The 26,672-nt window shown below is 35.6% G+C and overlaps 1 protein-coding gene across 3 annotated transcripts in view; it reads left to right on the top strand.

Annotated features, from left to right (window-relative positions):
• Nucleotides 1-26,672, top strand: part of PAN3 (poly(A) specific ribonuclease subunit PAN3) — an 83,282-nt gene that overhangs the window by 35,225 nt on the left and 21,385 nt on the right. For 2 of the 3 annotated variants that reach the window (XM_072850423.1, XM_072850422.1), the window contains 7 exons: nucleotides 10,528-10,678; nucleotides 18,911-19,158; nucleotides 19,729-19,833; nucleotides 20,768-20,825; nucleotides 21,962-22,123; nucleotides 22,284-22,400; nucleotides 22,492-22,593. In XM_072850423.1, the coding sequence (XP_072706524.1) occupies nucleotides 10,528-10,678; nucleotides 18,911-19,158; nucleotides 19,729-19,833; nucleotides 20,768-20,825; nucleotides 21,962-22,123; nucleotides 22,284-22,400; nucleotides 22,492-22,593 (943 nt within the window). Of the gene's footprint in view, nucleotides 1-1,580; nucleotides 1,743-10,527; nucleotides 10,679-18,910; nucleotides 19,159-19,728; nucleotides 19,834-20,767; nucleotides 20,826-21,961; nucleotides 22,124-22,283; nucleotides 22,401-22,491; nucleotides 22,594-26,672 lie in introns of all 3 variants that reach the window. The other variant, XM_072850424.1, reaches the window with a different exon arrangement.

Below are 26,672 nucleotides of genomic sequence, written 5' to 3'. Positions count from 1 at the left end.
AGTGATTCTCCCAATAAATAACCAATATTTAGATTTACTGTGATCAAGTTTGCATTTGAACTATAGGAGGACTTTGTGCCTACCTATCACACAGTTTACCAAATTTCTAATTGGTACAGCAAAATTCAGTCTTGTTTATTGTTACTAAAGTTGGTTACCTTGATCTTCGTGGAGTTTATTGCCTTTCTAGCTCATAGTCAATGTTGGTATCCTTGGGTGCGGGTTTTTTTTTTGTCGTGGTGTTTTTTTTGGTTTAGGCAAGTGTGCTACTAGCGACTCTTCTCAGTTTTAATTCTTTCCAAAGCTTTCAGGCTAAAAGTTTTCAGGGAAGTAGGTGAGGGAATCTGTTTAGGTTTCGTTTTTTTGCAGCCATTTTATGGTGGTTTTGTCCTGTGTCTTACAAATTGTTTGTGTGTGAGTGGGGAATCTTCTCCAATTAGATTCTCACCTTGTTTCCTGAGGAACAATTTTAAAAATGCATATCACTGCTAAGATTTCTAAGGTACAAGATGAAGTAAATATCCGAATAAAGGTAAGTTAAGTTTTGATTAATTAGAAAGTGGTCTATGTCCAGATGATAGTTGCATTTTCACATCAAAAAACCACAGCAAAAGAAAAACAGACCAACCCCTGCAATCTGATCCAATTGTTGGTATAACTAGTATAAAAGACTCTGGTCTAAATACGTGCATACATGATGAAATATTTCTTTTGGTGGTATTTACCATCTAGCTAGGTACACGTTGGTTTGAAAGCACAGAGAAATTTAGAGAACTTCTGTACGTTACCTGTTTGAAAGTCTTTAACAGATTTTTTTTTCCCCAGTGTTTAATTTAATGTTCATATCATGCTTTATAAATAGTTTCATTTGTAGAGATCATTACCGATATAATAGAAATGTCACTCCTATCGAGGCACAAGTACCTCCTGCATGTTCACTTCAAGCATGTTTTCTTTTCTCAAGTTTAAGTCAGTTTCTAATGCATTTATTGTCGTAATTCTTGTCTGTCTTCACTTAAGATAGCAGCTGAAGTTAGTCCTTTGAATATTAACTTGAGCAGAAATGTTTTTCTCATTGAGTTCTGCTGCAATTGGCTATGCAGTTCTATCTGATTTTTAAAGCAAGTCTTCAGGAGATGAGTCTTGGCAAATTAGAACTTAAAAAGAGGCATACAAAAGCCGACGTTAATTTCTTGTTTGATAGAAATCTCAAGGGAAGTGTTAGAGTTCAGTATTATGATGTGATTGAAGGTATCTATTTGAGAAATATGGATTTTTCGTTTTTTAATTTTTACAGAATTCCCCAGTTTATACTCATATTTCAGTGGCTGACTTGTGATGGAAAGTTTTGCTTACAAATAATTAGTAGTCCCTGAAGTTTATTTTCATTTTTTTAAAAGATGTGTTTATTATAACCAAATAGTCAGGATTGAAAGGAAACAGTCTCAGATAAATTTTACTTGCAAATTGTTTCCTATTCCACCAATCCAGAAATCATATCACAGTGTAATACCTATTTTAGTGTAGCTTTAGATGAGGGTTGTTAGGAGTGGCCTGGTTTCTCTCCTTCTTTTTCGTAGCCCAGGAAGTATCGACTGGGGATGCTGGATGAGAGGATAGTTCCGGTGGGATCAAAAGCAAGAAAATCAAAGAACCCTATCGGCTGTCTGGCTGACAGGTGTAAAACAGGAGTACCCATCAATATGGTTTGGTGGAACAGAGTCACAGAAAACAATTTACAGGTAAAATTATTTTTTACTAGTCACTTTTTCAGTATTTTGGATGCTTTATTTTAAATTTTGGAAAATGTTAGAAGCAGTTACTCCAAATATGGATTGAGATTAGATCAAATATTTATTTCACAAAGTAGGCATAGTGGCCCTCCAGGAGAGTGACTCAGATGTTTTATTCTCTTCACCCACTGCTGTGCTATGTACTCTGCCTGATTATGTTATAATCTGTGGAGGAGGAGCAAAAGTAATCATTGAATGTGTTTTAAAAGCAAACAAACACAACCTTTTAATTTAATTTTCACATGAGGAAGGTTTCTACTGGTAAAATTAGCGATCTTCATTAAAATGATTGATAATTAATGCAAATAAATTTCCCCAGTACAGAATTTGATGATTTAACCACTATAATCAGAAAGTGTAAATTCTTAATTTTTATGTTGGGATAGTTTATATTTCTCAACTTGTGTGTTAAACTTCATTGTTACTTTATTTCTGAATTTTCTTCAACTCCTTAAGAAGGGGACAGGTACAGCTGGATTTGAGCATATCTCATACAGAAGTAGCAGGTTATCCTTGGGATGATAATGAAGGATAATTCTAGTCTGGGAGGAATCTGCTTGATGTCCCTTAAGATCAGGTTTAGATGGAAATTATTATAATGGTCAAAACTATAACACTGCTGCTATTACTGTTTTGCACTTGTGTGGTGCTTTTGATTCTTCAGAGATCATTACTTTAGTCTTTTTCTGTGAGGGTTATGTTCTTTTTGATGGCTTCTCAGTGAAATGGGTAAATTGACAATAGACATATAACTAGAATTTGTGGCACCTTAAGAGTTTCTTTCAGTTTGCCAAAGTTCTGCCATGTAAGGGCTAACATGAAGCTCATAACAGAGCCTTTCCATACTAATACTAGTGTTGCACTGCTTGATGTTTGGACATCTTTGCATTACTGAAACTGGGAGTCGTGGGCAGTGTGGTGCAGGCAAACTGATGCTACATTGCGTAGAGGCATTTAGGCTTACGTCTGTCTTGGCCCTTTTGCTGCAGGGGAAGCAGCAAAGCCACTGGGGCGGTAAAGATGAAGCATAAAGCAAACATTGGTAGAAGAACCAGGCATGGTTGCACAGGAGTGGGTGGAGCCAGTGAAGCACTACTTTTCCCAAGGGAGAGAAGACTGACGGATTGAATTTACTATGTGTATCTAATGGGAGTGCAAACCTTAATTAGTAGGCAGTTGCTTTGAGAAGAGAAACATAAAATTGGTTTTCAAATTTCATGTGGATGTTAAAGGGCAGGAAAAGCCCCATTTGTACTCATGTCCTCCATTGTTTTCTCTGCTGTTTTGTGTCGCAGTAAGGTTTGTCGTTGATCTACTCCAGTTAGAGTAGAGCACAAAAACTTAACATTTCTGGATGCCGGAGAGCTAGTAGTCTGAGACTTGGAGCTTCTGGCCGGGACCTATTGTCTTTTCAGTAACTATGCCCTCCAAAGTTGTGTTGAAAGTGTGGCAATGAGAAGCTCAAGGTCCCCTCAAAGTTAGTGGCAATAGCTTGGTATTGGCTGCAGAGCATGTGGCTTTTGAAGGATGCAGTTCCAAGCTCCTTTATTGTGCCAGAATCCCAGCTACGTAACTGACTTAAACTGTGTACAGCATAAGATTTTGTATTATGCAATGCAATTACGTAGCTTCCCATGGAGAAATGGGGCTTCAGAAAAACATGTATATGCATATCTGGTGGAAATAAGAACAGAAGGATGTTCCAGCCGTGTGAAATAGAAGGGGGAGGGATTGCAGAGAACAGTGAAGTCTGGCAAGAGTGAATGGGGAAAGGTGTAAGAACAAGTTGCAGAGGAGATTATGAGGATATATAAAGTTGTACGTAGATGAGAAACCGAATTTTATCTTGATGTTTTCATTCTGATAATTGTAAATCTTTGTATTCTAGTGTGAACATTTTCCAAGTTAAAGCTAAAACAAAGCTCAAAAACTTCTAAAAATCGGAAATTTTAATTATAAAAGCACAAAAAATGGCTGGAGAAGTATGGTACGTGACACTACTTAAAAACAGGTAGTTTCATGCTGACATTTCAGATTGACCTTGTTTTTCTACTTCAGTATGTATATAAGCCACAGATAGCATTGCTCTTCAGTATTTTGAAGTAACAGGCTGTTTAGAGATTTTTTTGTTTGCAGGTGTGAATATAGTTTATACAAACTACATTTTGGCTGATGGTGAGTGCTAAGCAATGAGTAGAAAGGTTAAATTATGATGGAGGCACATCTGTTTGAGGGTATCTTTTTTTCATTTATGTTTGAAGATGAGAAAGCAGAATTACATCTCAGAATTGCTGAGGGCTTGCAGTGCTGGGCAGGTGTTGAAGCTCATGTGTCTATTTGAATGTCCACTCTTCCGATGGTTTAAGATGTGGGAATACACTATTTCATGGTGCAATGTTTAGAGATTTTTGTCTAAAAAGTGCCTGTTTTTGAAAGTAAGGTAGTTCACAACATGCATTGTAAAACAGTATAACTGTTCCTCATGCATGGCTATGAATTTATAATCCAGATCTATTTACTTTAAATACTGTGTTACACTTACACGATTAAAAGTGGAGTCCACAGAGTGAATTGTGTTCTGGGTTGTGCGTTAAAAAAGCAAAAACAAACCAAATCAAAGTGTGTTCTTCAGTGATATGTCCTACCCTATGTTAGGAAATATCCTGAGCTACTACACCACTGTGTGATACATATTATAATAGCAAATGGCAATTCTGCTTAAAATAGTAGGAATAGATACATTTTTTGTTATACAGATTGGTTCTTAAGCACCATGAATAACTGATATTTTTGTTGTTATATCTTGAACAAAAAAAATTCATAGAATTGAATTTTTAAAATATTTTGCATCAAGAACATGGACTTTTAAAACTTTATAGTTTTTACATTACTTTGAAATATTTTGTTAAAGAAATGTGGAAATATTCTGAGTCTTTAAAAGTTTACTTTTTAGTGACATCTATTTTCTAAAATGTAGCAAAACTTTGCTAGTAGTATGTCTGAGCCTGTGTTCTGGTTCAAAAAAAAAAAGTCTTCAGCCAACAAATTTTACCCAGTTTTAATGAAATTGTCTCTCCCTCTTCTGAAAGAGCAGTAGAGCAATATGGCTAATAATGTTGATGAAATTTATTAGAGCTTGTTGTATGGATGATGTGATGACTTGTCACAGTAATTGCAATAAGGAAGCACGGTGCACAAATTCAATAGTGGGGGGAAAGAGACTTGCTTTGAAGCCCTTGGTGACCTCCAGTGTCTGCTGGGCTGCTCTGACACCCCAGAATGTGTCCTTCCCTGATGTCATAGTTAATAAGGAATCCTCCTGGAAACAGAGGGATTGCGGCGATGCTCTCAACATAAAGTGAAGCTCCTTATATGGCACATCTGTCCATTATAAAACAACAACAAAGAACCCCCCCAAAACAACAAAAAATAACCACACATTAAAAAAAAGTAACACTTTTGCATGTTTTTGGATTCCTAAGAGATATTCTGAAAACTATGCCAAAAATAGACTGGTAGAGGACTGCCCTGCTTATAGCACGGGCGTAGTTTAGTGGTGGTTTTCTGTAACCATTACAGGCTTATGCAATTTGGGATGTCAGAACAGATCAGCATGAATTTGGAGGTGAAGGAGAACATAAAAAGAGAACAAAAAGGCTTGTATCCAGTTTTTAGCATGGTAAGTACATTAGCATATTCTTCCGAAATAAAATGAAATCGGCCTACTTTTTGCTTTAGGTGGCTAGAATGTGGAACCAGGACCAACATAATGGAGTAGTGTTACAGCCACTGAAGCAGAGGTGGTGGTTTTGCTGCTGCTGCTGTACAGCTCTGTGTTGTGTCATGAGATGCTGAACTGGAAATGAGAGAGAGAGAAGGGTGTTTTCCAGTACTCCTGTGGGATCCCTGCATGACCTTCCAAAGGCTCCAAAACTTGTACATGCTTGTATTACAGCGTACTTCAGTACTCCATGGTGCTTTGAGGATTCATTTGTGAATGAATGCAGCAGTGGGGCCATGGGAGTTTATCACTGAGGAGCATAGAGAAAAAAGCATATGTATTGAAATCGATAGTTGACGAAACAGGAATTTTCATCTTCTGGGCTATGGAAATCTGATATGTGCAACTCCTCAACATACAGTAATGCTGCATGCTGCTGTGCAGTCCTCCCAGCAGTGGTCTTCAGCTGAGATCCTTGGCTTGCTCTTTACTTCCATCTGCACCTTCCTTTAAGGAGCCTTGAATTGTTTTTTGGTGGTACCCACAAAATGTTTGTTTCTTCCCCTCCACACTATATTTTGATTGTATTTCCTTTTATATCTTTAAAAGCATAAAAGCCACCAGACAAATAAACTCTGTGCTGAATGGTGACAGAAATGAGTTGTTTTATAGTCCTCCCCCCCCATTTTTACTTCTCTTGTGGTACCATCCTTACTAATTGCATCGTGACTAAATTCAGCCTTCGTTTGGAATGTATTTGTATGTGTTTTGTAACATTTTGCATTCTCTGATGTACGGAAGTATAGAAGGTTTTTGTATGTGGAGCTGTGGATGGACTCAGTTTTGTGGTCTGTCTTTGGAAGTTTCTTTGCAAAGGTGACTGAAAAGAGGCTCTTCTCTCTTTGAGAGAGTACAGACATAAAGAATCTGAAAATAGGATATTTTCATGAAATTTCTTCATGGAATCATTCTGGTAAGAATGCATAATGCAGGTATTAATTCAAATAATGCCTAGTGAAGTTGCTTCCCTGCTTTAGTTTGACAGTATTTTTATTAATATACTGGAAGAAGGGGTGTGAGATTTAAACTGGCCAGGTTGAGAGGAAAAAGGAATGGTGGTAATTTTAGTAAATGTTATGAGTTGGAAGTTACTTAGGTGGGTTTCTAGGAACATCTAACACAGCTGATAAAGCTGTACTTGTTTGTTTAATGCTCTTCGTTGAAAACATATTCATTAATGTTTTGAAATAATTTTGTATGTGCCTTTTTAAAGGACATTTGCATTTGAAACTGAAAATAGTCTTTAGTTTGTTGCATAGTCCAGACAGTGCTAGCTGGCTTTGTGTTTCTTGTTCAGGCTTTAGAAAATACATTTGCTGCTTTTGTTTTTTAACATCACAGTATTGCATTATTATTACATGTCCTCTAAGTATTTCTTGCATGTCCATTGTTTTAATTACTCCCAAGGTTTAATAAAAGTCTTCAATACCTGTTTTCTCTACCTTTTTTTACCAATCCTGATTTACTCAGATTTAAAATTTTAAGCCTGGTCTAGCATGAATAAGTTACTTTGAGATGAGGAATTAATGACTAATTAAGTGAAATTTGTTTTAAATTTGTGCTTGTAGGAAATTTAAACATAATACAGAATGAAGAAAATGTTTTTCACCAATTAGATATATATTATTTTCATTCTTATCAAAATTAAAAAATTTTTTGCTCAACTTCATTTTGGGAAGTTTGGTAAGATTCTAACAGAAAAAGTGTAGAAACACCCTGTAGCATTTTAAAACATAGTCCCCTTTTAGACAGATTTTCAAGCTTACCATTGATCAAAATGTAAAACTAGCACTGGAATTTACACTTTGTGTTATGAGTTGCCAGAGTGAAAGTAGGATATTTTTCCAGACCAGGAACATAACTATTTGAATCATTGGCCATTAAGAATGTGGCTTCCTAATTTTGGCATATTTGCATGCACATTGGTGCAGAATAGGTTTGAAAAATAATGAAAGGATTAAATATTAAAGAAGTAATAGTGATATTCCATTCCCTCACTTAGTCTAGTCACTTATTCTAGCCTATATGCGATGAGTGTGTTTTAATTATTTTGTTGGAAGGAAAGTGTATGCAGAAAAAATAGTGTTTGACTTCAGATGAAAACTTGTGTGCTTTTAGAAATGTTTTAAGAACTGCAGCTTCACATAGATGTAATGTTTTTAAATGTGGCCTGGAGCTTAAGCTTCGAATTTTCTGACAAAGTATTAACTAGTTTTGACCACAAATTATTAAATTTTGTTGTAGTAGTTTATGATTAGTTTATTCTGGCTGGTGGCTGTACAGCTCAGGTATTTTTCTGTATTTAGAAAACAGCTTGAATGTGGAAAGGTCTTTTAAAATTGGAACCAAAATTTCAATCACTTTTACCAATGGGGAAAGTCTTGGATTACTGCTTCATGTTTGTAACATCACAGAGAAGTAGAACAGGCTTTTTTAAGTAAAGGGTCTAGCTGTGCAAATCAAGCTGTTTACTCATATAAAATGCTTTCATTGAAGTTATATAGAAACAGCTTAATCTTACCAGGCTTTGATTCTGATCCTGAATTGTGACGCCAAAAAATGGAATGAAAACCGAATTTCCATCAGGCTTGACCCACTGATGTTCGTAATTCTACAGCAGAAACCCAAACTGCTCTAGCAGATTCCTGGGTTTGACACTCTCACTTGGAGAAACTAAACCACCTACCAGTTAAAGTGGAGCTCTCAAGCAGCTTCATTTTAAAATGATGATGGATATTTAAGTAACTTTTAGAGACCAAAACTGGCCTATGAAAACTTGCAGAATGCATTTAGAAATAAAAAGCAGCCCTGTTCTGTAGGCATTGATTGAATCAGTTGGTGAAAGTGGTAAGAGTTTAGCCAGAATGGTATGGATGGGATTTTGGGAACGCTCTCAGTTGCTCTAGGAAAGGCTGAGGTTATCTTCCAGAAGGTGTCTTTCTCTCCACTTGCATGCTTCAGTTTTTTTGCTATGTCCTGTCCTTGTCGCCTAGTTGACACAGTATTTAGGTGTGGTAGATCTGTGGATGTGTAACGGTTAGTTTTAGCAATGGAAAAACGTGGATCTCATGTAGTTCTTTGAAATTATGTGCTTTTAGCAAGGTGCTACAAATTCTGTCCCTTGCTCTCCTGGTTGTTTTGGTTGATGATGGCTTTTCAGCTGTATCACTATTTGGACAAATTCTACTTGGCTGTTTACCACCTTTGTCATTTCCTTCAGTTTCAGTGCAGATTTGGCTGAATTGTTGCATGCCAGAGTTTATCTAGAGGAACACCATTCTCTTAGTTATTCTTGTACCTAAAATTCAGATAAGTCTAGAATATTACCTTTTGAGTTTAAATGTACCAGTTATTTGTTTTCAGTCTGTATAATGCAACTTACCATTTGTTTTGCTGCGTTAGTGTATACCTTAGCAAGTTTTCCTTAACTAAATGCAATTGAAGAGTTTTAAGATTCTTATCAACTTTTTACCCATGTAAATCTAAGTGTTTTACTTCACCAGTCTACATATTTGGTTATAGCTGTTCTTTGAATATTCACACACATGCACATGACTAATATGTAACATCATCAGGTGGTTAGAGGTTAAAATTTACTGTGTGATTAAAGGTCGAATATTCTTACTATTTGCTTTTAAAACCAAGCATCCTCTTTAATTTTACAGCTTTTAGAATCCTTTTTCTTTTCCAGTGTTATGAACTACATTAATACTATGATATTTGTCTGAAGTATTCAAATAAAGATACTAAAAAAAAATTAACACAAAAAAAATACTCTTCAAATACTTTTCTTCACTGTGTAAATTAGTGTTTTGTAACCACACTTCTTTTCTAATTTGGCACTAACTTAACTTCTCTGATGCCACTTTATTCATATTGGTAACAATCAATATTGGTAATTTAACTAACAGTTGGTATATCTGGTCATTTTAAAACTGCCTAAAACCAAAGTGATCCAATATAATTTGCTTTAAAAAACCATTATGGATTATCTTAACAGTATCCTTAGTCTATTGGAAGTTTTTACTGTCTTCTCATTTTACCTCTTTTGTTTAGACACTTTTGAGAGGTACTCTGAAGATTACTTAATAAACTTAACTTTGACAGTTAATAATCTTCAAGCTTTTCCGTGTGTTCATGTAATAATTGGTTTTATTTCTTGACTTAATTTCTTTTTTTCTTCCACTAATGTATTTTTGTAATTGGCTGTCCAATAATAAGCTTTTTGCCTTTTGAGCTCTAATCAGGATCTTGTTTTTCTAACCCTCCCTACCCCAAAACATCGTCCCCCCCACAACTGCAAAACCCTGTGCATAGATTTTAATAGAAATTAAAAGTTGGTTGTGTGATACGTTTTATGTACTAATAAATACTGAATGTTTGATGGTCACTCTGCTATTTGTTTCTGTAGTACTAAATTAAACCTCGCTATTAAAGGTGCTTCATAAATGGGATAGGTTATACCAGGAGTTAATGTCACAGAAAAGGAACATACAGCGCTATTTGAAATAGAAGCAGGGATGACTTCTTTAGTAGGAATCATTTTTACTGCTTTAATTTGAAACTACTACTTAGTTTGAGATGAAATCTCCAAAGTCCCGTAGGAACAGTCTGTGCAGCAGTGGCAAGGCTTTCTCAGTGTCAAGTCTGTTCTCCAACTTTATAATGTAATGCTTATGGAAAGCCTTTTGCAAAGTGTTTGTATGAACTCATACATCAGCTGTTCAAATGGAAGGCTTGCTAATGCTACTTCAGATGTAAGCTAGAAACATGTTTAAATTTGTTTGTGCAGACCAGCTTCCAGTATCTGCTGTTCTTTCAGCAAGCTGTATGTAACTTAAAAATATCCTCTGCACTCAGTAGGCTTGCCTAAAAAGTATTTTCTACCAAATAGGCACTGTCCATATCTTCACATTTAAAATAAACATTTAATTTACGCTTGTTTTTAAACAGACACCAAATCCTTCTGCAAGTGAGTTTATTCCTAAAGGAGGATCAACCTCCAGGCTGAGTAATGTATCCCAGTCAAGTATGTCTGCCTTCTCTCAAGCTTTGTTCTCTCACCCCTCCATGGGAAGTCCTGCTACTGCTGGGCTAGCACCAGGTAAGTTGAGAGTAATGATTTTCAGTACAGTTGCTTCTTTTAACTTAATGTCAAACATAACCATGTATAGAGAGTGATCAGGTTTATCGGGTATAAATGTAGCAACCTCCTGCTTTAGCTCTTAATTTGAAGACAGTCTTCAAGCATATAAAAGTGCAGGAACTTGGGATTTATCTTCCACTAGTATGAAAATCACACTGCAGGCTGTGAAATCTGTTTAACCACAGCAGCACTAAAATTAACTCAGCCAAACTTTTACTCTGCCCTTTTTGGGAAAAAGGGGTGCTGAGTTATCGCATACTGTGCTCTATGCGGTCCTTGCCAGAGCAGTACCTGAAGATGATTTAAACTCCCCCTCTTCTAGAAATGCACTGCAGTCTACAATGAATCTGTGCTCTGATTACCACACATTGATCTGCTCTTTTGATTTGTTCCTAGAGTATGTAATCTAGAAGTAATTATTTTCAATGTTAATGAGTATATATGAGGACTTAATCTCAAAAAACAAAAACTAGAATATAAGCTTATTCTAAAATAATTTGCCTTGCAAAGTTGTGTTAATTGTTATTGTATCTGTCATATGTAGTTTCACTTTTAAGACCAATTTATGATTATTTCCCATGTTTAACACTCTTACTGAAATGTGTTCCATGCAGTTATACAATTCTGAGTGACAAGATTTTTTTTTTGCACTTAAAAAGTTCAAGCTCTTCATGCATCTTTTGGACTTCTGATCTTAAAAAGTTAGCTTAATTCCAATTTTTTTTTTTAAATAAAACACAATAGTTTTAAGATACAACCATCAGGACATCTGGATATTACACACCGCAGATCCTTTAGCAAGTTTCTGTACATACCTAAACCTTTGGCAATCTCTTGCAACGGACAAGAAGCGTTAGGTAGCTGCCAAAAGGCAGAGGGGAAAATTTTGTAAATGTTTGGGTTTTTTTAAACCAGTATTGGCAATTACTATCTATTAAACTGAACTTCAGTCTTTCCTGATGCCAGGGGATAAATTTCAGTATCTATGTGAAAGAAGACAGCACTTAGCTTGTGTATTATAACCATCGGAACAGGCTGGGAAAGTGATTTATGCTTCTGCTGACCAAATGAACATGTTGCAGTACTGTGTCTGATTCATACTATATTGTGCTGTCCAGTCTTATTGGAAAACTGTTGTGTTTATATGCTTCTCAGCCTTGTTACCTGGATTGAAAAGTGTATAAAGGATTAAATAGAATACAGTAAAATGATCTACTTTTGGAAAGTGTCCAGAGGGATCTTGGAGGGATCCTTCACAGTCCAGTTTCTTTACTATCTGTAAGTAATACTTGAAAGGATAAGTAACACTGATCAAAGAAGTTCGTACAACAATTTGAGCTCCTAGAAACATAGTTTTCAGCATTGGCATCTATCTAGGATCAAATACTATAGTTTATGGATGAGAGGGATGGGGGAGTATTCACAAGAGCTAACTTCAGGCAAAGTTGGCTTGTTTCCTTGCTCTTCCTGTAGAATTAAAAAGAGAATATAGTTCAGAGTAGACATCTGGGTTGGGTGCTCTTAACTTCTCTAGAAGCTTCTTTCTCTACACTGAGTGCAGAATTCTCTAACCTAAATGTCATGTGTAAATAATACTCATAGACATTTATTTTTATTTAAATGGTTTATCTGTCAGTCGTATACATCCACAAAAACTTCTGTTCCTCAAGGTGTTAGGAGGTGCTTTTTCTAAAAGATTAGGCTCTTAAATAAGAAAGCAGTACTTATGTGTGGGGAAACTCCATCATATAGGTTATATGGGATAACAGGATAAAAAAATTTTTAAATGGTATGAAATTTTCATTAAAAATTATTGTTGGGATTTATTAGTTTTCCATAAATGAAAACAAATTCAAGTGAAACCCATGTAAAGAGTTTGTAAGACTTTTTCTTTAAATAAAGACAAGTCTCCTTCCAGTTAAATGGTGTATATTCTTCAGTAGAGTAGCTTTCAGGGAACATGTGTAAGATACAAGCATTTGCACGAGATTAAGATTGCTTATAGTAGCTTACAGGGTACTGGAAGAAATTAATATTTCATAATAAAGAAGGAAATGTAGTAGGAAAGATTTGTTAAAATTTCCATAGTTTAATTCACCCATAACAAAGTAGGTAAATGATGAGAACAATCCTTTGATTTCCCTCTTGAGGATGGAAAAAATTAAGTTCTTTCACATCTCTGATTTCTGAGATTTCCCTAAAGGTAGGTGTAAATCAAGATCGCTTTTGACGTCTAGTATTTCATAGATAACTGTTCACAAAATTGATTGTCCATGGCAAATATTTGTTCTGCCTGTCTTATCAACAGTGCTGCAGAAATACTGGAAAAAAATGACAACTTAAATCTAACATACTTTAATAGATGACTTGTATCCACACCTGACACATCCATTAGGGTGTAGCACAGAAGAAGGTTACTCCTACTTTTACATGTGTGTTTACTTAGATAAGTGCTTTCTAGCATAATCTCAACACAGAATCAGTCTTCATCTTGGTAGCCTTTAATAGAACATGAAAACATAGTGAGATAAAATGCAACTTACACAAATAGCTGGAGAAAATTGTCCTATTGAAGAGCTTTGAACATATCTCCTTCACCCTCTCCAAACCTTTGTTCCTTAAGCTCCCCTGGATAATACCCTGTTTTTGCTCCTTCCATTCCCTTGTTTAGCAAACACATCCTGTTTATCGTTTGTATGGGAAATGTAGTGAGTTGTTGACAATATGCAAATAGTACTTTTGCTAACAAGCTTAGCTTATCCAGTTCTGTGTAGCGGTTTCAGAGTAATAGTGCTATTAAAATACCCAGCAAAGCATATGAAAGAAATTCATGAATGTCATCGAAGTGATAAGACATCATTGCTGTGTTAAACTTGAGACAGAACAGATGTATAGCTCCCCGCAGAGAAAATCTTTGGCTTGGGTTTGCTAAAGCTAGGTTGTAGCTAGAGAGTGATGCCTTTGTCATCGATGGAAATGACAGCAAATTGCTGTTGCTTCTGTATTTAGTCCAAGACAGGCTCTGAGCTTATGCAGAATGTAAGAGATCACGTTTCTGCTGCCAGTCTGAACCTGCAGGCTTAGGAGCTGGGAGCATGAAGGTGATGTGCTTGTGTCCAGTTGACACGTCTCCATTCATGACAGGCTACAAGAGTGTGGCTCTCAGGGATCATGACCTCCGCTGGAAATGGAGCACTTTCAGCTGAGGTGGTTTGAGTGGCCTAAGGCACTGAGAGCTTGTTCTGACCGCCTGTATCAAGTACGGTGCAGCCATTCTGCTGAGAAAGTTCCACAGCCATGCCAGAATAATACAAGAGAGGAAGAAGACAGAGACTGACCGTAAAATTAGTTTTATCCCAAATAAAATTGAGGAGAAAGAACTTATGACTCCAAAGTTGTTTAGGGAATTAAGCAGGTTTAATTAACTTGGAAATACACAGCTATAATGCTAATGACCTGATAGGGCACTTATAATAAAAAGAAATATATAGTGAATTTAAGGATGCTGCTTGAAATAAGTTATTGAAATAGTCTGGTTTCAGTATTTACTTCATTTAGTCATTCCTCAAAATGTACCTAGTAGTCTAGAGTATCTGCAAAGTACAAAACATTATAGTAATAAAATGGTAAATGCTTAATTTTTGACCTCTGAATGTGTTACGAGCCTTAGAGGCATAGGTATGTGGTTGTAGGTGAGTAGATTTGTAGGCAAGATAAGAAAGTATGTATAGAAAATTTATTGGATTCCTCTGTTTTTTTAAAAAGTATTTGTTGTGGGCCAGCTGATTTGTATACATGTGAGCTTAATGAAATCCTGCTTCATTAAGTTGTAAACTTCCATTGAATCCAAAAAACTGTAGACACTGAGCCCTTAATGAGAGTTCATGCTCGATGCCCTTTCTTTGATCCTGTTTATCTGTATGAACTCTCAGATTCAAAATACAACCTAGTTTTTAATTCAAACACATTGCATGCTACAAAGCTTTATTAGAAGCCTTAATCTTATATCTTTGAGCACTGTCTCAAATGAATTTCAAAGTCTACCACTTCCCTTTCCTCAGTCAGAATGAAACTTCAAAAATAAAAAACAATGCAAGAAGTGAAAATATAAGAAAGAGGGATATGTAAATATGACCTCTTTCTCTACCTAAAATGAGAATAGCAACAGGAGCTCCAGGTATGTGTAGGTAGCCTGTACAGTCACTGTGAATGTTGTGAAAAGACCTTCAAATCCTGCAACCGTTTCCATGCTGGTATGATACCATGACAGCTGTATACCATGACACTATTTTTCAGATGTAAGTAATTGTGAAGTGAAAGAAGCCCTTTCTCCTTGCAGTTTACCTTTCAAGATAGTATTTGACTTCTTCATGGAGGATATTAAGGTTCACTGAGACAAGGAATGGAGAACCACCTTTACTAGTAGATAAGTCTCAGGAAGGACAATTTGAAGCAGGCTTTTTGGTGTTTGTCTTAGTACTCCTGTTGGCATTTTAATATAGGGGAACACTAAACTGTTTCATAGAGAAAGCTTTAAAATGTGTGTGGGTTTTTTTTTTTGTTCAGGATTACTGATATGATTTTATATATATATATATAAAAAATTAGATTATTCAAACCCGATTTTTTCTTAGGCCTTTAAGTGAATAAGTTTATATATAAATTGCGCTGTTGAAAACAGCATGTCTGATTCTGCGAGGGGTGGTTCCATATTTACCACATTGTTACTATCGTATGTTCAGTACTATCTTTTTCTTTCAGTATGAGTCAGTAGGAATGTATGTTCACCTTTTAATACAGCCATTTGCCTTTATTTTCCTCTAATTCTATTTTGTTGTGGTTAAATATTAATATTGGTAAGATTTTAACTGATTGAAATACTAATGAAGTTGGTGAGATCTGCTTGAGTTTGTGCACCCAATTATTTGCTTCTGTAAGTACTTAGCTATGCATCAGTTTCACTGTACTAAAAGTTTTTCTTTTTTATGTGATATTGGACTTCTAATAATTAATACTTATTTATTTAGACTCTGCAGAATTTAATGCAGGTGTCTCAGAAGAATCTATCACCTTGAATATTTGCTGCCTCAGCCTGTTGGTACCCACTGCAGCACTAGCAGCAAATTTCTTGTAACTTGTAGTATAAAACCAAACTGTAGTCAAGCTTCTTTCATATCTTGAACTTACTATGTATATTGGCAAATGAGAAGCCTGTATGTTCTTCCTACCGGATGATTTTCATTGGACTCTGAATGTCCTTACAAAATCAGATCTAACTGAGGCTGGAAGAGCATTTGAAAGGATTTGTGTAACTCTGACTGTCCTGCTTTTCTTTCAATCTTGCATTAATACCCAAGCAAAAACATTAAGGATTTATATTTATAACTATTCTTTGGCAGGAATAGATTTTTTAAAAAGTAAATCTTACAGTGGAAATTGTTTGAAATTGTATCAGTAAGAACCGCTAGGGATAGATTTTTTTCTTCTTTTCTGAGAAACTTTCAGTAGAAGATCACAATACAATTTTAGCAAGGTTGCAAGTCATCACTTCCATTTCGAAGATAAGATTTACAGTATACTGTGTCTTGTATGTACAGTTTTTATTTTAAAGTATAGAAATCTTCGGTTAATTTTTCATTAGTATACATGAAGGATGCTGGGTTTTTTTCCTGGTTCCTACAGTTGAATGTTTTATTGGGGGGGGGGGGGGGGAAGTTTCTTGAAGCCAGTTATTTCTATCTGGGTAGAGATTACATGCTTGCAAGGACTTCAGTTCATACTATGTTTTATTGGAATAAAGTGAAAAAGACTTATCAATAACTTTCCTTAGATGAAGAGAATCCCGTGAACATCATAGACACAAATTGTGGAGCTGCTTCAGTTTTATTGCCATTTTAATTAGCCATCCTTCAAATTTTAATAGTAATATATTGTTTCCTTTGAAATTGCTCTTTTCCTACAGTGGATTAAGAATGCATTCATGTTTTAGTCTTTTTTTTTTTTCCTTAAAAATGTAACCATCTATACAGTACTGTTGAAATATTTAAGTGTTAGTCACTCAAGGCAACTTTTACCTTAATGGAAACTTTCTTTTGTAGCATAAACCAGTGCTATCACAATGCATAATGTTTTACAGTCATACAGTTCATTTGTAAACAGATTTTTAGGAGACTACTTATGTTACCATTCAGAAACACTTTAAAAATTAAATGTTCAGAAGTGCCTATTATAATTCACATTTTATTAAGTTAATACACTAATCAGCAAGCAATTATTCCACGATATTGCTTATCTATAAGGTGTGTGTACACACATATGTACATGTATTAATATAAAGAAAATTTCTGGCCCAGAAAAGTCTACACTTTTTATACTTTTATAATTTTCATATTCTTGTATTTTATATTTTGATATTTTATAAAAAGATAAATGACTGAAGAGACCCAACTAAAGAGAAAGGATTAAGATTTTCTTATCGTTTACATTTAAAAAATCTTGTTTATTTTGTTGGAGCTATTAACTTTTCAAGAACAAAAGGAATAATTGTGCTGAATTAATACACATAGTTTTTGAGACGTCACAAAAATAAATGATTGGAGCTAAATGAAAGGTTACAAATATTCTGTTAATATCATTAGAATAATATAGCTTCAAAATAATTTTTCCCCAACTACTGATTAAGCTATTAATACTAAAATTGTTATCTGGTTTTGTGGTTTGTTTAAAAAAAAAAAAGTAAATGTAGGAGGGATGCAACTACTGTAGAGGCAAGACACGAGTGTAAAAACACTCCTACACGTTACTGATGATGCATATTGAGAACTCTGCATACAATAACTCTTGATTGAAGTAACTAAACTAGCTTTTGGTAACTAAAAAGTGTGTTTGCAAAAAAAAGTTGCTCTTGTTTTTGTTACTCAGGTATTTGCTTAAATTACTGGTTACCAGAGCTTATAAATGAAAGTAATTTTAAGCAAATGTCTGAGTACCAACTGAATTCTTAATTAGAGAAGAATTCCCTACTGTCCATAGAGCATTAAAGATAAAAGTTGTGTATCTTGTATCCTTTCAAAAAAAGAATTTAGTATGACTAATACGGTTCTGACTGTTAAAGAAGAGAAATTACATCCCAATCTGAACTGAGCAACAATAAGTTTCACAGATGCTCTCCTTTGTATTAATCTGAATACCTAGATATCTAGGATCTTCTACTAGTAATACTAGGAGTTTTCTGAAGGGTAATATCTTCCTCACCCCAGAAGGTTTCTTTGATATCTAAACTTTTATAAATACACGTCTGAGAATTCTGCGTACAATGACTCTTGAAGTAACTAAACTAGTTTTTGGTAACTTAAAAGCGTGTATGCAAAAAAGTTGCCCTTGTTTTTTCCCACTAATGCACTCTGTTTAGAAGCTGAGCTTCTCAAGTTTCAGTTGAGTTGCCTGTCTAATGTTGAGGGTGAACACCAGTCAATAAAATAATTTAAAATAAATTTTAAAATCTCAGCATGAATGCCTATCAGACTTCCTATTCTGAGAAGTTACCTATCTTTACATATCAAATAGATCTTTTGGAGGATGATTTTTGAACATAATAATTATAGGAAAATAGGTAATTTCTCCCCTGAAATTATTAAAAGTAGTGTATTGTGTATTGCTTATTTCTGTGCTGTAGTTACTGGAGATCTAACTCTAATACTCATTCATAGCTGTGGAGTTGATTCTAGTAAAAGCTACACCTGTAACTAGGTGAAGTGAGTTAGAGCTTGGCAAATTCCATTGACTGCTCATGTAATTTATGTAAACATTCACTTACCATATAGTCATTAATATTTTATCTTTTTGCAGTTTTATTAAACTCTCTTCTAGACACAGCATTAATTTGATTTGTCTCACCATTTCTACTACTTTTACATCTTTCATTCCAGTTCTTCATTTGTAGATCATAAGTTCCCAAGCCCTTTCTCTCTGAACTAAGCAAAGATTTTTGGGAAAATTTATCTGTTCACTCTTGTTCTTAATGTTTTACCTCTTAACTTTTCATATAGATGTAGCAATCCTTAAGCGTCTCACCTGCTCAGAATATTACTGGTAGTGAAGGCTGTTGTTTGGTTTGGTTTTTTTTTTTCAAATTGCTAATTTTTTTGGATGGCAGATTTGATGAATAATACCTCCTTGTGTTTATTTAAGGAATGTCACTGTCAGCAGGATCTTCTCCTCTTCATTCCCCCAAAATAACTCCTCATACATCTCCTGCTCCTCGAAGAAGAAGTCATACTCCTAACCCAGCAAACTATATGGTGCCTACTAGTGCCTCTGCTTCTGTTGCTAATGCTGTGTCTCAGCCTCCATCTACTGGCCAGGTGATCCAGAAGGAAACAGTGGGTGGAACAACGTACTTCTACACTGATACAACTCCAGCACCTCTCACAGGAATGGTATGTTTGCTTTTGATACAGAAGTGTATGGAGTTTCCAAATGCTGAATTGGTTGATACTACAGAGATTATTCTTAACATTCTGAAGCCCTTATTCTGTATGAAGATTTGGCCTTTTAATTGTTCCCCGAAATCACTGACATCTAAGGACCAGAGAATTTTTTTTGTATTTTAACTTACCCCTGTGTAGAGTTTTGGGTTTTTATTATACAGCAGTAGAAAGAAAGCATTTTATGTATATCTCAGTGGATACATACATAATGAGAAAACATCAAAAATTGAGTTGTTTTTTTTTTTCCTGATAGGTTAAATAACTTACACTTACAGTGGAGGGGAAAAGGCAGTTACAAAAATGTTAAAATAACTATGTACATACATACACCCCCCCCCCGAAATCATTAGTAGTGAATATCACATAAAGAAATTGTAATGTATCTGACAATATATTTGTAACATGTACTGTGCATGAAGACTTCGTAGTTCAGTAGTTCAAACTAAAAGGGTGACAATACTCTTCATTTTCCCTATCCTTAAGGATTTTAAACTGTTTCTTAAAATGTTTTGTTTTCAGGTATTTCCAAACTACCACATTTACCATCCAGCTGCACCTCATGTTGCTTACATGCAGCCAAAAGCAAATGCACCTTCCTTCTTCATGGCAGATGAGCTCAGACAGGTAAGATGATAGAGAATTTAAAGGAAAATCGCATATCTTGGCAAAAACTAGAAAATCGCCAATAATAGAAGAAAAAAAAATAGCTAAAAATGGAAGAAAAAAAAAATTCAAAATCTGTGCAGTCAGTTTTCCCTGTGGAGAATTTTTAAAATCAAGTCTATAATGGATGGAGTACAACAGAGGGTGGGGGCAAGTTGCAACATATTTGACTGCAATCTAATCTGCATGCCATGATTTACTATTCAGCTAAGTATTCTTACTTCTTGTATATTGTTTTGGTGTGCATGAGTTCATTATTGTAGCATTCCTTTAAGTTGTAATCCTATCCAGTTTTAAAGTCTTTTACTGAAATGAAAGTATATGCAGGTGTTATTTGATGAGCCATTCTCTGAGGGCTGTCTGTGACTTTTTTGTATTAGATGGGCATAAATCGACAGTATTAGAGGGGAATACTGTCGGGGTCTGACTACCCTCATTCCAAACTGGTCAAAATGGGCCGTCCGATGCGGATTGCATTCGATGGCCACACAAACGTGTCTGATGGATGTAGGACTTTGTGGGACTCGGATCATGACGCATCATCAACCCCGCCTAAAGACATTAATTACTGGTCTTTACCCAGGTGGATGGGCCACCTTTACTTAACCCGGAAAAGAAACATGTATATTTACTATATATGTTTGTTAAATAGCTTTACTGTAGTAGGTGCCTCTAGCTCTAGCTAATGTGTCTTCTGCAGCTCCTTCCTTCAAGAATTTATATATTTTGTCATTAATGTTTTCAAGCTAGTGGTCTTCTCCCCTGCCCCGGACACTTGCATCAATTCCCTATTTTAGCACAAGTAGCTGGTACTTCAAAGACAGTGTACTGTTAACTTATCAAAAATAATGAGCTGAATTATAATGTTCAAAACTTGACTTAATTTGTTCTTCAGGAACTGATCAACAGACACTTAATAACTATGGCCCAGATTGATCAGGCTGATATTCCTGGTAAGTGTTTTTTATAAACTAAACTGTGATCATATTATTCTGCAACCATATGTATTCAACAATATTAACAACATCTTGTAAAAAACATCGCCTGTTTTTAATTTTTCATGAAGCCTTAATCATCCTGGGCTGTGGATAACCAGATACAAAGTATTTCAGAAATATGAAATTTGTTTCTTGCTTCTCTTCTCTTTTTCTTCTGTAATTTTCTTCTGTTTTGAAACTCCTTAATGGTTGGGAATACTTAAAATTGTTGAGAAAGGAAAAATCATTATGGCAATAAAGCCTCATCAAGAACAGTATTGTATTACTTTGTACTTATTCCTTTAAAGGATGCATGTATTTTCAAAGGCTGTATATAAACTAGCAAATTATTTTGTAAAGTGAATTGGTGGGTATGTCAGAGAAGGCTTTGTACTACTTGTCAGGCAAGGGAAGCATATACTATTCATTGTAATTTGGCTTTTGGAGAATTTACAATTGACTGTGTTCAACTTTAAACAGATCACTTTTTTTGGTTGCAGTATCCTTACTTCTCAAATGTGTGTTTAATATGATAATGATACAATTAAAAAAATGCAGTTTAGTTTACTAATCCAGATGAAGTGCAAGTGTATCTCTTCTTGCAAGGGTGATCTTTTAATCTGATGTGTAAACCTTCAGCACCTCCCTCCCTCCTTCTCTCCCCCCTAAACCAGTATGTTAAAGCACGTAAGATTCAGATTTGCTTTTTTTGTGATGGAAACGGGGTTCTTAGTGGTATGAAGTCTGTATGGAAATTTGTGCTTATTTATGAATCTGTGCAGGAAAAAAAACACCAAAGAAAGGTCATTTAGAAGGGTGAATTTTTAAGTCAAATGAGAAAATGGCAGATGGAACTGTGCATCTATTCTGTTGATTTTACTTGGTGTAACTGTTTTTCTGAAGACAGTTATTTTAGCTCTGTGGAATCTCTTCCAGGAGCCTATATATTGGTATTAAAGCAAAAATAGTGAATTTTAACTTTACGTGCACCTAAAAGATGGTGCAAAGAATTTCTGTATTAATGACAGCCATTCTAATCTTCTCTGCTGCTGCAATAACTTTCTCAAAGTCAACTGACGCCTAATATGTTTCTGTGTATAAACTGATTTTAGCAGTTCCTGCGGAAGTGGACAGCTACCACAGTCTCTTTCCTTTGGAACCACTGCCACCACCCAATCGGATACAGAAAACAAGCAACTTCGGGTACATTACATCATGCTATAAAGCTGTAAATAGTAAAGATGACCTGCCATATTGCCTTCGGAGGATACATGGTGAGAAAAATTGAGTTGTCTCAACAGGAGTAGCATTCCTAAGCATGCTAGTCCTATTTTAATGCCCAGTTGCTTTTTAGTAGTTTCAGAAGAAATGTTAAAGTAAAAAATTCTCCCCCAAAACGTTACATTTTAAACCATGGGTGTTGTTCTTTTCTAGGTTTTCGTCTTGTTAACACAAAGTGCATGGTATTGGTTGACATGTGGAAAAAAATTCAGCACTCAAATATAGTAACCTTGCGTGAAGTGTTTACCACTAAAGCGTTTGGAGAACATTGTAAGTTTTTTGGGTTTTTTCCCAACTGATGTGTTGAGACTTTTTCTACGTATGCTTGAGTTAGTAATTGTTACCTGTTTCTATTTTTAAGCTCTTGTGTTTGCATATGATTTTCATGCTGGAGGAGAGACTATGATGAGCAGACACTTTAATGACCCTAGTGCTGATGCCTATTTCACAAAACGAAAATGGGGTAAGGAAAATGCATCATCAAATACTTCTGTAAACTATTTCTAATATTTAAGCAGTAAATAGCTCATCAGAAATAGGCTTTCAACTTAATTTTTTAGCTAATCAGTTCTGCCATATCATAAGCTGATTGGGATCAGAAAACTTTTCTTCACTTTCTATTTGTAAAATTTCTGAATATATATATATTTTTAAATAACAGAAAAGTATAACTAGAGTTAAAAGTTAATGTAAAAGTCTAACAATGAACAATTTACTTTTCTGGTCCCATTTGACTTATTACTAATTCACAAATTTGGTGTCAGTTTCTAAGGGAATTACAATTCTTTGACAGGGAAATAGTTTGAATGGGATTGGGAGCCAAGAACTCTGGGGTCTGAATTACAGGTCTATCACTGAGTGACACCTGACACTTATTGGAGATGTTTCCAAAATTGTAAAAGACATATGCTATGTCAATTTGGTAGTTGCTGTTCAGGTGTCCTCCACTTAGAAATTTTTTTTTTCTCATAAAGTATTATGAGGACTAATTAGTGTTTTATTTAATGTTTTGAAATGTGAAGTACTAGTTAAGAAATGGATTGAAAAATCCCTGTAACATATATTATTTTCAGACACAAACTTCAAGTTGCCCAGCAGAGTTCATATCCATATGGCTAAAGCATCTTCCCCTCCAAAACAGTATGCTGCCAGTCATACTGCCTATCAGGACCAGTTCATGACCCATGCAGTCCCACAAACAGCATCCAGATGTTGTCTGGAACACAACAGGCCAAAGCTATTAGTAGAGCCCAGTGCCATGCTAAGAAAGAGAGATGCTCACAGCTGAATGGGATCACAGAAAGACTTAGGGTAGGAACGTACCCTTGGAGCTCATTTGGCCCAACTTCCTGCTCAATGCAGGACCAACCCTGAAATTAGATCCAGCAGCAGGGATGACCAGAGGACTATGACCTGGCCTTGTTTATTTTAGTAGAGTAGATGTTCCTTAAATGTTTTTAGGCCACCAGTGTATAAAGAGAAGCAGAAGCTAAGGTTTCTTCTTTCTTGCACCTTTTGAAATTAGAACCTTTAGCTGTGAATTCAATCTGTTCCAAAGGTTGACATGGAAAACTTTACTTGGCTATCTGGTAGATCAGAGGATAATGGTTTGGTAGCGTGTGAATACATTCAAAGGCTTGTAGATCCATTATATACTGAATAATTCCCACTGGCTTTGCACTGAGCTGACAGGTATAAGTGAAGTTGGAACTTGAGTTCCACCATTGGTTTTGGTGGTAATATCTCAGAGGTAACCCTAGTTTGACTTGTCATGTCCCGTGGTGAGTCAAATAATGCAATTACAAATTCAGTGAGCCTGAAGTGAAACTAATTTGGTAGGATAAACCTGGAACACCTACTGCCAGTTTAATGACTGTTATGCACTAGGACTAGACTTCTGAATGTCTCCCACCCATGGTTTTCAGTTTCCATGTAAATCAGTCCTTGTTATGTTTTTGTACCTCTCTAGAGTATTATAGAAGAATTATGTCTGTTCTAGGTAAAATAATAGAAGTTATAATAAAATTCTTGGGGACACATTCTTTTGCCACACTGGAAAAGAATTAAGTTTTGCTCCTATAAAGGGCAGTCACGTCTCATTAATCTATCAAAGTTCTTTGAAGGAAGATCCAGTAGATAAGATCTTGGGTTTTCAACGAATTTCATCAGAATGTCTAAAAGAACCATGAGATAGAAGAGAAAGTCCTCAGTTAGGTTAATAACTGGTTAGAAGTTAAGAAACAGAATAAGAGTGACGAGTTGATTTTCACAGTGAAGGGAGATCACTGATGGGATCTCACAAGAATATGCATTGGGAGTTGTATTTCTTAACACGTTCACTTATTTGCACTGAAGATAAATAATGGTCTGTCAAAGTTTGCTGATAATACCAAATTACTTGGATTGTTAAAAACAAAGGCCAATTGTGATGGATTGCAGAAGGATCTTACAAGACTGGGACTCTTGGCAATAATCTAGCAGGTGATGTTATGTAAACCAATGTGATTGAGGGAAAACACTCTAACTTTAAACATGAAATGATGGCTTCTGTCATGGCTGTTATCACTCAATAATAGATCTGGGGTTATAGTTAAGTAGATTAAGGAAAATATTGTCCTCTTGCTGAATAGCAGTAAATAGGAAATGGATTGTTGCAGACAGTTAAGAAAAGAGTAAACAATGAAACAGAAGACATTGTATTCAAGATGTGGGTGCATCATAGACTCATATCTGTAGTTGTGGTCCTCCTTACACACTTTGAAGGGTGTAGAAGAACAGGAAAGAAGTTGAAGAGGTGACAGGGATGATCAAAGGCATGGAACAGCTTCTGTATGAAGAACTGCAAAGTGGAATAGTACTTTTCATGCTCTTAAAGATGGACAGGAATATGATGGGGTTAAAAGTGACTGAAATATGGTAGGTGTCTGAAAAATCATCAGGGATAAAGAAAAAATGAATAAGCAACAATAGTTTGCTATTTCTTCCAGCCTAGAACTAGGAACTGACAAATGAAACTAGCCAGGCAGCAAATTCAAAACCTGTGTAAAGATAATTAAGCCATGGAACTTTGTCACAGATTACTGGGGACATTTGCCTGGGTTCAAGGGGAAATTGGGCTTACTCATGGAGGGGAAATACTTGAGGACTGTTAACTGCAACGACACTATCTCTAGTTTGGGAGTTCTCTGAGCTGCAAACTGTTGGAGGCTAGTAGAATATTCTATTTGTTTATGTTCATATGCTCAGGTTGCATCTATTGCAAACTACTGTTCTGATTTTAGTGTATGTATCTTTGAAACAGGCTAGTGGGCTAGTCTTTGAAACAGGCTAGTGGGCTATCTGGACCATTTATTTGACCTACTACAACTTCCTTCTATAGGCAGGGGTGATCTTTGAAACTGGAAATAAGGCATCAATTTCTGTTCAGCCAAACCAAAGTATTATTTAATTAAAATGAACTGTTGTGGCAGAACTTACAAGGATATGTAAGGAAGATAACTCTCTCCTGCCTGTGGTACTTCTCATTACCTGCTCTTCCAGTCTTTTTATCAGATAAATTAGAAAAAAAGTCACCTGAAATTCCCCAATTTTGCCAAATCTTTCTGCACATCTTTGCTTTGGCCTTTCTTTTCTGGTAACTGCTGCTTTCTAGTCTGGTCCTCAGTAGACGGAGCAATTTAAAAGAGAAAAATAAGATTGCATACCTATAACTTGATTTCTCAGAATTGCCTGCCTTCACGGATCCTTTCTCCATCCCCTCACAGAGTTTCTTGGCCGTCTGCCTGCCTAGAGGAGACTCCCAAGAGAAGCAGGGGAATGGATGGAAGTTGGGTACTCTGCAGCATGAGGCCCAGATTAGTACAATTGCTTTTAAAGGTTTTAGGAGGCACAACACTGTGAACCTGATCAGTGAACTCAGAGAATTTGATTTCAGGTATGCAACCTTATTTATGTTGAACACTCCAGTTGGCAACATGAGACTTCGACAGTTAAAAGTTGAGGGTTATGGTTTACATAGCTGTCTTGCATGTCACTGGTGTCAGTGTGGTCAGTCTCGGGTTTTTTCTTTTTGCCATGTTAATTACAGACCCTATTACAGAACTACTTTGGAAGGGATTTGGTGTGGGGGAAAAAATAGCAGCTTACATTTATTTTTATACTGTAAAGTAATGTCTTTGTTGCTTCTGAATTCTATAGAATCTATTCCTTGTGTTCTTTATGCAATGAAATATCCTCTTTCTTCAAGTGGTACAGTGTGATAATCCAATGTTCTGTCATATTTTACTAAATTTTCACAAGTTTAAAAATCAGGAGTCTGACTTTTCAGTTAATTATTACTCTGAGTACACTGATTTGCAAAGCTTCTATTTATTTGATTCTCATTCCTCATAGTTCCTCAATATACTTTTATTTCTATCAATAGTGTTTAAACATTAAATCTATCATTCTGGAACTTGTTGGTTTTCTTCCACCTTTCTGATATTTCCCAACTTCAGATTATAGTACATGTTAGTGCATTTATCTCTGCAGAAATTATGTTCT

Source organism: Ciconia boyciana, chromosome 1 (assembly GCF_034638445.1).
Source record: "Ciconia boyciana chromosome 1, ASM3463844v1, whole genome shotgun sequence".
Lineage (NCBI taxonomy): Eukaryota > Metazoa > Chordata > Aves > Ciconiiformes > Ciconiidae > Ciconia > Ciconia boyciana.
This window is presented reverse-complemented; position numbering and strand designations above follow the sequence as displayed.